Source organism: Hippichthys cyanospilos, chromosome 12, assembly GCF_059441005.1.
Source record: "Hippichthys cyanospilos isolate Australia breed blue-spotted pipefish chromosome 12, RoL_Hcya_1.0, whole genome shotgun sequence".
Classification (NCBI taxonomy): domain Eukaryota; kingdom Metazoa; phylum Chordata; class Actinopteri; order Syngnathiformes; family Syngnathidae; genus Hippichthys; species Hippichthys cyanospilos.
Window position 1 is genome coordinate 11,399,891 of NC_142380.1, and position 13,214 is coordinate 11,413,104.

Consider the following 13,214-nt stretch of genomic DNA (forward strand, 5'->3'; position numbering starts at 1 on the left):
GAAAACAGCTTACGTTTTTGTTTCTTGGCTCCGCAGACTTAACTGCACTCCATGTGCCGGGCTCTGCCCCAAGGTGTGCATGGGTCTAAAAACTGTGGATTCAGTGACTGCAGCGCAGGCGCTTAGAGGCTGCACCATCCTCAACGGCAGCCTGGTCATCAATCTGCGTGGAGGAAGTAAGCGCCCATAAATCACTACGTTTTAATCAATCAATCAAATTTTATTTGTGTAGCCCTGAATCACCTAAGTCTCAAAAGGCTTCACAGGTTTAAGCCACCTTTAGGTAACGTGACAAACTACTCTGCTGTTGTTGTTTTTTTTTGTTACAGACAACATTGCAGCAGAGCTGGAGGCTAGCCTGGGCCAACTGGAGGAGATCACCGGCTACCTGACGGTGCGGCGTTCCTACGCCCTGGTTTCACTGTCTTTCTTCCGAAAGCTTCGCGTCATCCGTGGGGAGCAGACAGAAATTGGGTAAAGCCATGTTCTCTACCTGCTACATGGGTTCTCAAATCTTTTTAAACTTTCATTCTTCAAGGGTCACCTCATGATTCTAACCCAATTAAACACACACTATAGTCATTCCTCGCTTTTTTGTGGTTCCATGTTTGCGGCTTCACTGCATTGCAAATATTTTTTTTATCATAGGCCATCTTATTGGGGTTTGCCATTGAAGGCACATCATGATGTATTTCAATTATGGTTCAATTTGATAATGATTATCACAATTTTCTATGCATCTTTTTTTCATCTGTTCTTTCTTGATTAGGGTCTTGAACCAGTTACCATTCTTTCATGTTATCTGTCCCCCCTAAGGAATTACTCCTTCTACGCCTTGGACAACCAGAACTTGCGGCAGCTGTGGGACTGGTCTAAGCACAAGTTGAGTATCCTACATGGACGCATGTTCTTCCACTACAACTCCAAGTTGTGCATGTCCGAGATCCGCAAAATGGAGGAGGTTGCCGGCACCCGGGACCGCAAGAACGACATTGCGTCCAAGACCAACGGCGACCAGGCCTCCTGTAAGTGGCACATTAATAATTGTCATTTCATCACATGTTTTTCTTAGCATCATCCCACTAACAAGCATGATTTTTGTTCATTTTAAAACTAACATTCCTCAACATTGTCTGGATAAAGTCAGTTTCAACAGATGGATGACATTGTGTTTAGAGTAAATCTATTTCAGCAGATGGAGGACCACTCCACCTAATTGTGTTGATAAAATCTAACTACAGTGGATCTTTCAGAATACTAAAATAATTTGTGTGAAGATGAACAGCCGCTCAAAGGTATTTGTGTAAAAACATTGTGTTAGGATTATATCAGTTGTAACAGATTCATGGCTGATCTGCAATATTGTTTATTGATTAAATTAACCTCAGTTAATGTTTCATCATTTTAAAATTGAGTGTGAGAAGAGCATCTTAGGTAGACATTGAACAAGATCTGTATCACTTATGAACATCTTCTGCACTTTTCTTCACCTCATGATAAATATTTGTTTTGTCAGGCGAGAATCATGTGCTGAAGTTCACTCAAATCCGCACTATGAGCGATAAGATAATGGTAAAATGGGAAGCCTTCTGGCCTCCAGACTTCAGAGACCTGCTTGGATTCATGGTGCTCTATAAAGAAGCGTAAGTACTTCTCCAACTACATTGCTGGCAAAGTGTTCACCAATCGTATTGTCTTCAGCTGCAACAAATTGAGATTTTCATTCTTGAAATATTCTTATAACATTCCAAATGTGTTTACTGTATTCTTAGAAGATTACAGCTGCACAAATATATCCACAACATTTTTTATATGATGGAGCCATCATTCTTTTGAGATTGTGACCAAAACATACATTTTTTTTCTAGAAGTCTTATGACTATTGTTGTAACATTACACCCTTATTCCAAGGTTCTTGTAAAATTACAGTACTTTACATCTAAGGTTATGACTTTTTGTTTTCAATTGCACCTGGCTTAATGACTATTATCTAGTCTTAACATTACTGCTACCCATTTCATGTTAGCAAAATGATATTAGAAATTTTTACTTGTAGTCTAATGATTTAAGGTTTTTACATTTTACAATTCTAATTTAACTTTCATTATTTTTGGGGGGAACGATAGTTTATGTGCCTCATGGGCGCTCGTGTTTTAATTAGTAAGAGTGTTTTTTGTTGTTGTTGCGTAACACATTTTTTGTACCGTTTTTATTCTTGTAACACACGTAACATAACTTTATTTCCATATATTTCATCATTTTTATTAACGTTACCAGTGTCTGCTCGTCTTCTGACTTGTTTGCTTGTAACATTAAGACTACTTTGCTGTGTGAGCTTTAGAAATTCATTGATGAGGATGACTTTTTTTTTTCATATTAAACTTTTTTTCTTCTTAAATTTACTGTCACAAAGATTGCAGTGGAACACTGGAACACAGATTTTATTGAGAAACATAACCCGCATTATTCACAGGAACCCCGCTTATTAGCATCTTTGATGTTCTTTTTCTCCTGCTATTCTTAATGTATTGTTGCCTCGACCATATCGCACTGAACGATGTCACGCTCCTCTTTACAGGCCATTCCAGAACGTAACCGAGTTTGACGGGCAAGACGCGTGCGGCTCCAATAGCTGGGTGATCGCAGATGTGGACCCGCCGCCACGTTCCACCGAGGGCGACAGGGACCGCTTCGAGCCTGGCCACCTCATCCTACCCCTCAAACCCTGGACGCAGTACGCCATCATGGTCAAGACGCAGCTCTCCGCCTCCGATGAGCACCAGGTCAACGGGGCCAAGAGCGACATCATCTACGTTCGCACCAATGCCACCAGTAAGACGCTTGTCGAGGATCAAACTAGACATATATATAAAAGAGAATAATTTATTTGAGGGGGGTGTTTATTTGGTCAAGTGGGCAAGTGAGAAACAGTGTCTGAAAGAGTAAAACCAGTATTTTCCAAAAGTTACATTGCATGAAAATACTCTTAAAACTTTAACTGTCATTTGTTGCAAATTACAACCTTATTCTTGTAAGATTCTTTTTTCTAAGAAAAACGACTTTATTCTCCTAAGATTCAGGCTGTATTCTCTTGAAATCATTGTGGTAATGTAATGACTTTGCATTGTTCTTCTCATAAGAATCCAGTTTACTCCTGGAACAGCACATAAGGCTTGTCTTTTCCTCAAAACATTACAATTTTGTAATCATGGAAGTGCACTTCTTTATTTGATTTTTTTGTTTGTTTTTTTTCTGAAATATTGCAAAGAAAAACTATGATCATAACAAAAATGTTATTTTTGCATGATTATATCTTTGTAGGCATTATGATTTTATTCTTGTAATTTTACGGAATTTTATTTAAATGTTAGATACATAAGATAACCCTTTCACTTATCCTAGCTTTATAGCAGATCTTCACATTTATACCTATTTATTAGGACTTCTCTTAAAAAAAAGGAAATAATGAAGAAAACAACATAAATCCAGCAAGAAAATCTATAATTGGACCACTTGCTTTTATTTCCGTGGCTCCCACAGTAACTGCCGCCAAGCACAGTCTTTGTAACGTATGGCTTGAATGTAACTTTGTTAGCCTGGGATCATCAGTTTTCACCAAGTGCTCTCCTGGGGCCTGTAATATTCTTATAGTATGTGACGCCCGCCATTTTTACCACCTCCTGAAATAAATCCTTTCATCACAGAATGATGGAAATAAAGAAGAGAAACTTGTGCGCCAATTTTTCAGTCTGAAACATACCATATTATTAATACCATGTGGAAACACTAACATAAAGATTTTTAGATGTGCCTGTTTGGTAGCCGAGTCAAGGGCAGGATGACGCACTTACCCTGTCTGGCGCCCCTGACACCAAGGTTCACTTTGTCCATGATTGTTGGTCTTGGCCCCACGGGCATAACTGTCGTTCCGAATGAGCAGCAGGCGGTGACAAGTTGGTCAATTTCACAAGTAGTCTCTGCTCGCCTTCACCCTGACATCCAGACTTCTCGCAACCACGGGTTCTGATTTTGATCCCTAATGTTTATTCAAGTCAACGTTGGCCATGACCCGTCAATAAGCTTGAGTGTCTCATCTGTTTACCAGATACTCCGGTTTACAAGTTGAATATCGCTTTCATTAATAAATTTCAAAAATGCTCTCAGTGCTTAGCTTTTAGTATACGATAAAATCTGTCATAAAAACGGCACACATACTCTGCCTGTTCACAAGGGTCGAGTGTACTGTACGTCAGCTCGTTAGCGTTATGCTAACTCAGCAGTCTACATCATCACTTGTTGCGCCTCCTTGAAAGAAAAAGCTCAACATACACAGGATGCTGGACAGAGTGCTAGTCTAAATATTTATTAATGGGAGAAACAAGACGGAGTAGAAACATTGCAAAATAAAAACAGAAACAGAACAAAATAGATGGATCTCAATCCACACCAGTCATACAAAATCCAAATGAAGGTCTTTGGTAGACAAAAGTTGATGAACGCCCAACTACATGACTGTAATACAAGTACATAAGTACCTGTTAGATATACTAGAGTAGTAGATTAATGGTAAATATATTGTAATGTCTTTTTGTCCATAGAACCGTCTGTTCCTCTGGACCCCATCTCGTCATCCAACTCATCCTCTCAGATCATACTGAAGTGGAAGCCACCCAATGACCCCAATGGAAACATCACACACTATCTGGTCTTCTGTCAGCGGCAAGCTGAGGCCAGCGAGCTCTACAAATTCGACTACTGCCAAAAGGGTGAGACGCTTATGATCCCATGTGTATACCAATATGATTGACATGTCAGATTGCCCAATGATTCCAGTGCCTAAAAGAGCTGACTATTCACAGCACAATCAGACGTGATCTTGGTCACTATTGACAAAGATGCAGCGCTAGAGGCACAAGTTGTTGTGATCGAGCTCTGTGATGGTCAAACTCTTCACAACAAATCAACCTCAAACTGCACTTTGCACATTTCAAGGGAATACAAGTAGATCTGCCAGAATGTCCTGTCTCCTGTAATTTATCACCACCAGTATGATTGGGTGTTGCATGTGTCCCCTCACGCCCTTGGGGTCTCTATGTGTGGCACTTGTAGTGCCCTCCTCTTGTGACAGCTTGAGCCCGTCTTCCCAGGAATGAAGCTGCCCTCGAGAGTACCCACTCAGGTTGACGGTGACGAGGAGCAAAAGTGGAACCAAACAGAGGAGCAGGGACCCGGCACACGATGTTGCTCCTGCCCCAAGACGGACAAGGAGCTCAAGAAGGAGAAGGAGGAGCTGGAGTACCGCAAGACCTTTGAGAACTACCTCCACAATGAAGTTTTTGAGATGAAGTAAGACTTCCCCTTCCCCACACAAACCTTTAAAAGCCCTGTTTTCTCCTGTCACTTTAGTTTGTGGATGAAGTTGATTGCAAAACACGATGTAAAACAAAGAGTATCTACAGTTTGTGTATTTAACAGAATCATGTGATTTGGTTTCACGCTAGCCCAATTCAAAACAGCATAGACGGATTAACAAGACTGTAAGTCTTCTACAAAACATATTTTGAGGAGGGTGAAAGGTGTTCTTCAAAAAAAACAGTCGTGTTTTCTAGATGTTCTTTTGGAGGGGTATAGAAATGTACATTTTTCAAACAAAATTGCAATAAAATAAAAAAAATACAACTTTTAGAACAAAAGTATATCTGAGAGAATAACATTTGTAGAAAAAAGTAGTGTAAATTGTCATGATTTCTTCATTTTTATGAAGTGTCTGTGAAAATGTGTTTTTATTTACAGTTTTTGTTAAAAAAAAAAAAAAAAAAGCTATAACTTTCCAGAAAAGGTTTTCCTTTTTTGCATTTTGGTGAGAAGCGGGGGTGTCTTATAGCTTCAATTTAAATTTTCAATCAAATAAAATGGCATTTTCAAAGCAAAAAGGTATATTTCAGGGAAGTTCTTTCATGTTTTAATGGAAAAAAGTGATTTCTTCAGTAAGAGCACATTTTTTTGAGGAAATAAGTGTGTTTCAGAGGAAGATAACACATTTTTCTTGGAAAATGTATAGTTGTGCACTTTTTGATAAACAAGTCATAAACTTCAGAATTTTGCAACAGAATTAAAAAAAAAAACAACTTTCACTTGGCAGACGCTCAAGACAACGGCGCTCTGCGATGGGCGTGGCCAACCAAACACGCCTGTTCCCCACCACGACCTCGGGCAGGCTGTCTAGTACCGCCATTCCTGAGGACGAGGAGACATTTGAAAGCACCAAAACAGTGGTCACCGTGCTGGCCAAAGAGTCCACCGTCATCTCCAACCTACGCCACTTCACCAGCTACCAGATTGAAATCCACGCCTGCAACCACCCCACAGACGCGACCCGGTGCAGCATGGCGGCCTACGTCAGCGCTCGCACCATGCCTGAAGGTTAGACAAAAATGCTCTCACAATGTATTCTACAACGAACACATCTCATGATGGCGACTATGGTATCTCTCTCCAACGAGATGATTTGATACATACCTTGATTTATTTCAAAGTTTAAGGAATTGGTTCAATTAGATGCACGAGCGTCTTTTAGCTAAAAAAAATACTTCCAGTTCAGTACGGCTTTTGTGACACTTCTACACTTAGTCTTAAACCATCAAAACAGTGTGATCCCATAGCTTTGCTAACTTTGTGAACCGGCTAACAAAATATAAGCGATGACAAATTTAAGAAATACACCTAACCTACATTACCGGTATGTCTTTTAACTTTACCGTGACCATTTTTGAGCACCAAGATTTTTTCTCTCTTTAGGCAATCACTGAGACACAGCGCACAAATCTTTCTTGGAGTTGAGTAAAAGTAAAAAGTCATCACAAAAATGAAGAAGCAAATAATGTAGCAATGCCTTGAAAATATCAAAGAATGAGATATCTGCCCATTCTCTATAATTAGACCTAACATCCAGACTTTCGCCGATCACAACCACATAGTACGCCTCCATGTGACTATGTTTGTTTTCCCCGCAGACAAAGCAGATGATATCTCAGGCCCGATCACATACGAGGTGTCCGACATGACCGTGCACATCACCTGGCTGGAGCCCACTGCCCCCAACGGCATGATTATCCTGTACGAGGTCAACTACAAGCGCATCGGCGACAGTGAGGTGAGCCTGCTCTGCTGCTAACCAAAAACGGTAGCACCTGCAAGATATACAGTACACATGTAAATGTAAACTTTGAATGATCTTTTTGATTTGGCACAGGAGCTGCACCACTGTGTGTCCAGAAACATGTACAAAACCACACGTGGCTGCAAGCTGCGGGTGATGCACTCCGGGAACTACACGGTGAGGATCAGAGCCACCTCCCTGGCCGGGAACGGTTCTTGGACCGAGCCCACGTACTTCTACGTGCAAGACGCCAGTAAGTCTATGCTTTCGCCAGTGTGTTGAGGTCACCTGACTGTGTCACGTGTCGCATGTCAATGTTTTTCTTTTTTTTTTTTAACGATCACCTTTTTCTACCAGGAGATCCTCTCAACATCGCAAAGATTGTGATTGGACCGGTCATCTGCGTGCTGGTGCTGTTTGCAGCCTTGGCAGGATTCGCCCTGTTCAAAAAGAAGTAAGCTGCCTCTGCCTCTCATTTTGAAGCGCAGACTTGGTTCTATGAAGTGACTTGATTATTTTCTTTTCAGCCAAACTCAGGGGCCCAGCGGTCCCATCTATGCCTCGTCCAACCCTGAGTATCTCAGCGCAAATGACAGTAAGCCATCAGTTCACCCTATGATCATGTTTTTCTCCAACCCCCCCCAATTATCGACCGACTCAATTGCTCAGTTTTACGGTGGAGCCCTTATATATTCGTAATATTTTAATATTTCCTGGTACATGGGCAAGGCAAATTTCTTTTAATACATATTTCAAACATAGGCACCCCACAATGTTTTGTGTGTCCATGTTTATGTTAAAAAAAATCCTCATTAAAATGTTTTTTAAATTGTCAAATATTATGATATTTAATATTTTGCTGGCTTTGTTACTCTTAGAAGTCATATAAATGTCTCCCTCTTGTGGACACCTTGGTAGATGGTAGTACACCTTGGTAGATGGTAGAATATCTTCTGAAATTGCCAAATACATATTTTGATCATTTATATTTTGCTGGTTTTGTCATTCTCGGAAGTCATATAAACGTCTCCCTCTTGTGGACACCTTGGTAGATGGTAGAACATTTTGTGTGGATATGTGTGTGTGTGGGGGGGGTTACATAATGACTTAAAAATAACAAATTAACTATTTTATGTGCACATGGTCTATGGGGGACAAATAAACAGCTTCCTAAAATATTACTTCACTATGAGGAATACTGTCATACCTATTATGAATCCGTCAAGTTGCCCAGGAAGTCATCCAGTTAGGGAATATAATCAACATTGACAAAACGATGCCTTCTTCCGCAGTGTACGAGGAGGACGAGTGGGAGGTTGCCCGCGAGAAGATCAAAATTCTGCGGGAGCTAGGCCAGGGTTCCTTCGGCATGGTGTACGAGGGCATTGCCAAGGACATCATCAAGGGTGAGAGCGAGACCCGCGTGGCGGTCAAGACGGTCAACGAGTCAGCCAGTCTGCGCGAGAGGATTGAGTTCCTCAACGAGGCTTCCGTCATGAAAGCCTTCAGTTGTCACCATGTGGTAAGCACAACGACCGCTTGAATGTACCCTCCCTACGCATAACCCGTATTACCTGACGAATTGTTCTGACGTTCACAAAAATACTTATGCACGTGCAATTCCATCCTATCTTTTTGTAGGTGCGTTTGCTGGGCGTGGTGTCCAAAGGTCAGCCCACTCTGGTGGTCATGGAGCTGATGACCCACGGGGACCTGAAGAGCTACCTGCGCTCCCTACGCCCTGACGCTGAGGTAACGCGCTTTCGCAAATTCGCTTGACGTGGCGTACTAGATAGATAGATAGATAGATAGATAGATAGATAGATACTTTATTCATCCCCGTAGGGAAATTCACATTTCCAGCAGTACTCGCTGTTTAAATGGCGAGTTTAAAAATGGGTGTCATTGTCAGAACAACCCGGGCCGTCCGCCCCCCACGCTAAAAGAGATGACCCAGATGGCGGCCGAAATCGCAGACGGCATGGCGTACCTCAACGCCAAGAAGTTCGTGCATCGTGACCTTGCCGCCAGGAACTGCATGGTAGCTCAAGACTTTACCGTCAAAATAGGAGGTGAGTTTTATACCTTGAGAAAGATGACACAATGTCCATATCGTTTTTTTAAAGCATTTTATTTTATTTTTATCATTTTATTTTGTTTTTGTAATGTCATATTTCTATTTTTGCAATTCTTTTGTCTTTTTTTTAATCAATTTTCATCCAATGTATTTTATGTCTTATTTCTTTGTACCTTGTTGTCTAATATGTTTTTTTTTTAATGTTTTATATGTCTGTTAAATATTTTTTCTTTAGCTCTATTTTTTATTTTCATAATCAGTAGTGTCTTTTTTATACTTTTCCCTCTGTTCCCTCTGTTTAATATTATTTTCAAATTTTGTTTCTGTCACATTTTTGTCTAGTATTTTCCTCCCAATATTTCTAGTTTTTTGCACCATATGATAAATACAATTTTATTGTTTTTCATTTTCATCTAATATCTTTATTATTTTTTTTACCGCTGTACGCATTCTTTTTTAATATTATTGTATTGTAATATCTGTATATTGTAATATCTAAGTTTTGTGTATTTTTCGCTAACTACTTATGTGTATATTTTCCTACTGTTATTTTACATGTTAAGTTATTTCCCCCCTTCTTTTTAGATTTCGGTATGACCCGAGACATCTATGAGACGGACTACTATCGTAAAGGAGGGAAAGGCCTGCTGCCAGTCAGGTGGATGGCGCCTGAGTCTCTGAAAGACGGAGTGTTCACCGCGCACTCGGACTGCTGGTTGGTAATTTGTTGATTTTTTTTTTTTTTTTTTTTTTAAATAAGAACGAAAGTTTCTAAAACCCTCCATTTTTTGCTTTTTGCGAAGGTCGTTCGGTGTGGTGCTGTGGGAAATCAGCACGTTGGCTGAGCAGCCTTACCAAGGCCTCTCCAATGAGCAGGTGCTCAAGTTTGTAATGGATGGCGGATACCTGGACCGACCAGACAACTGCGCAGACAGACTGTGAGTACACCGTCATGTCAAACTGCAAACTGTTTGCCTGCAAACAGGCAACTGTGCATATTTTCGGGGGCGTTTGGTAATTGTGGCAGGGCTGAGCCCTATGTCATTGTGTATATGATTGACACGCCCTTTTCAAAAGTGGTTTGCAAATGATGTAGATTTAGAATGTGCTTGAAAAATAAAAAGTGAACATTTTCAAATCCCAACCCATAAATATTCCAGGGTTCAATATTTCTATTTTATTTTCCTTTCACCTTCCAGACACAGCCTGATGCAGATGTGCTGGCAGTACAACCCCAAGATGCGTCCATCCTTCCAGGAGATCATTGAGATGCTGCGGGATGACCTGCATCCGTCCTTCCACCAGCGCTCCTTTTTCTTCAGCGAAGACAACAAGCCGCCCGAGAGCGTAGACGACCTGGACCTGGATGTCGACAACATGGAAAGCATCCCCCTCGACCCCTCGTCCTACTCGCAGCGGGAACTTCGCAGCTGCCCCGATCGGGACGGAGGCGGGGGAAGTTATGAGGAGCACCACATACCCTTTGCACACATGAACGGAGGCAAGAGCAATGGACGTATATTGGCTCTATCGCGACATAGCCCCTCCTAACTGGACTCCCTCTGCCAACAGAATCTTTTTTTTTTTTTTTTTTAAATACATGAACGCATAAATCACACTCTCTCCAGAGAACCCTCGATGCATATCTCAGGATTTTTATTTTTGCCACACACACACTACAGCGCTCTATGTACACAGAACCTCCTGCATCTTACCTCTGTACATACTATATATAAATATATATAGAGAGAGAAATATGAATTTTGCCAAGTTTGTGGATAAATGATTCAACTGTGAAACAAGGCTGCTAACAAACAAACAAAAACTTTTGGATGAAAGCAAGGGGTGGAAAATGACACATACAGACCCCTTCCCTGTCATGGCACCTGAAGAACTGAAACCCGCTCCGACCCCCCCCAAAAGAAAAGTAAAGGTTGAAAAGGGGTTCCCCACTCATGTACTGAAAGGCTTCATTCTCCAATTGTGGTGGGGGAAAAAGCAGAAGGAAACCACATATACTGTATGGACCCCGCCAAGGCATCGGAGAAACGGGAGCACCGCCCTAACAACAGCCATGAAGACGTTCCTCACTGCCATTTTCAAAGGTCTCATTCTCCAGGTGTTTTGTCTAAGCGACAAAGAAACTACAGTGGCACCTTTAGATACGAGCGAGCCGGCATGGATTTTTCTAGATGCGAGATGTCGTTCTGCAAATGTTTTGCTTTGATTTGGGCAACATTTTGAGCACTGACTGTATCAGTAGCTCAATTAAACACATTTCTCAATAAGCAGGTTTGCAAAGTGAACTATTATTTAAAAATTGAGATTTCAAGGTGTTTTTCCCAATACCACTTGAAGCTAAATGTCAAACTAACAACATGCATATTAAATTTAACCTCATAAATTTGTCTTCGGAAAGTCTACTTGGCCTATTGCTAACAAACAAAAGAGAACGCCATAGTTGGACTATGGAATAGCTAACCGTGTAAGCAACATATATTTGAACTTAAACAACAGAATAACGTGTAGACAGGCAAGTTACTCATTTAATTGAGTTAGTTACAAATTATTTATTCTCTGCAAAGAACGTCTAATATTACTCCTGCTTACTGTGAAATTGATCCAGATATTCATGTTTGTATTGTACTGGTGACCCAGGCACACAAACCAGAAGAATCAGCATATTGTTAATTAAGCTATCTTGATGCACAAATTCTTCATATTCTATTTAGTTGTCTTTTTTTTTTTAAATATAGAACTGTTATGAGATTTATTGAAGGACATCGTAGGATGGTATTTTTCTCAAAAAACAACCATTGCAATGTTTTACATGTGTTTTTTTTGGGAGAATCAAACACCTTATTTTTTTTTCATTTCACTGGGGAATTACGATTTGAAATACAAATGTGGTCTCAAAATGAAATAAGCTCTTGTCTCAAGGTACCACTGTGCATATCTGGGCTCTCACTATGGTTTTTGAGTAGCTGGAATCCGCCCTTAAAAAAAAATGTTTAAAAAAAAGATTAATTTTCAGCTTTTGTGAAAAGAAAAAAGTGACCTTCTAGAAACTCTTGAACAAACTCTGGAGAAAGGAATTGGTTGATGTTTTGTTTTGTTTTATAAGTATCTCCTCGCACACTGCAGTATTCCAAACCGAAACGGCACACAGGATACAACACACAGGATCACTCTTCATCGTTGAGTTTTATTTATTTGTTTCTGTTCCACATTTACAGTCGAAGGATATTTTTTTTTAAAAAATGACCTCACAGGTCGACCAAGAGCTGCTTTTTCTTTTAAAGCGCGTGTCCGAAAACAGACACTATATATACTGTTTTTTGTTGTTGTTGTTGTTTTTAAATATACCGTGTATATATAACGGCATATTCTTGTACATATGTAGCTCATGTTGTCACTTGCAGAAAAAAAAAAAAAAAACTGTTTTTACATGTTGCGCTATTATATCCAATTGTTGTTTAGTTTTTTTTTGTTTTTTTTTAATCCAAACTTGTGAACTCATGATCAACCAACAGCACTTGGTCTTTTTCTTGGCAGGAGAAAGTGTTTTGTTTTTGTTGTTTTGTTTTCTGGATCATCGTCATCCCTAACAAGATCAAATAAAATGTAAATAATGCAGCAAACTGTATCCTGACTGTAGCAGAGCCTTGACCTTAGCTTACTATTTCTCTGTTTTCTACACGACCCAAACAAATTGTCTTTATCCAAAAACAAAACATTATGTACACTTGCGGCACAACCACATAAAGCCATATTTAAAAAAAAATGCTCTTGATATTTGAATGATTTTTGTAAAAATGCAACAATACTAGATGGAAAATACACAAATATTAGACAAAATATAGACAAAATTACAACCGCTATTACTATTAGTAAATACAAAGTAAAAAACACGAAGTGCCTGATGAAAAATATGTACACGTGTACACTAAATTGGATTAACAGCAGAACAACAAAATA

The 13,214-nt window shown here is 40.0% G+C and overlaps 1 protein-coding gene across 1 annotated transcript in view; it reads left to right on the forward strand.

Annotated features, from left to right (window-relative positions):
* Positions 1 to 12,877, forward strand: part of insra (insulin receptor a) — a 44,810-nt gene extending 31,933 nt beyond the window's left edge. The window contains exons 4-21 of the mRNA XM_088430206.1: positions 37 to 176; positions 330 to 474; positions 817 to 1,025; positions 1,517 to 1,643; positions 2,579 to 2,832; positions 4,599 to 4,766; positions 5,148 to 5,346; positions 6,143 to 6,423; positions 7,014 to 7,153; positions 7,253 to 7,412; positions 7,517 to 7,613; positions 7,687 to 7,754; positions 8,452 to 8,681; positions 8,801 to 8,911; positions 9,072 to 9,231; positions 9,822 to 9,951; positions 10,040 to 10,174; positions 10,436 to 12,877. Coding sequence (XP_088286332.1) covers positions 37 to 176; positions 330 to 474; positions 817 to 1,025; positions 1,517 to 1,643; positions 2,579 to 2,832; positions 4,599 to 4,766; positions 5,148 to 5,346; positions 6,143 to 6,423; positions 7,014 to 7,153; positions 7,253 to 7,412; positions 7,517 to 7,613; positions 7,687 to 7,754; positions 8,452 to 8,681; positions 8,801 to 8,911; positions 9,072 to 9,231; positions 9,822 to 9,951; positions 10,040 to 10,174; positions 10,436 to 10,787 — 3,106 coding nt within the window. The 3' untranslated portion in view covers positions 10,788 to 12,877. The remainder of the gene's footprint in view (positions 1 to 36; positions 177 to 329; positions 475 to 816; positions 1,026 to 1,516; positions 1,644 to 2,578; positions 2,833 to 4,598; positions 4,767 to 5,147; positions 5,347 to 6,142; positions 6,424 to 7,013; positions 7,154 to 7,252; positions 7,413 to 7,516; positions 7,614 to 7,686; positions 7,755 to 8,451; positions 8,682 to 8,800; positions 8,912 to 9,071; positions 9,232 to 9,821; positions 9,952 to 10,039; positions 10,175 to 10,435) is intronic.
* Positions 12,878 to 13,214: the final 337 nt, after the last annotated feature.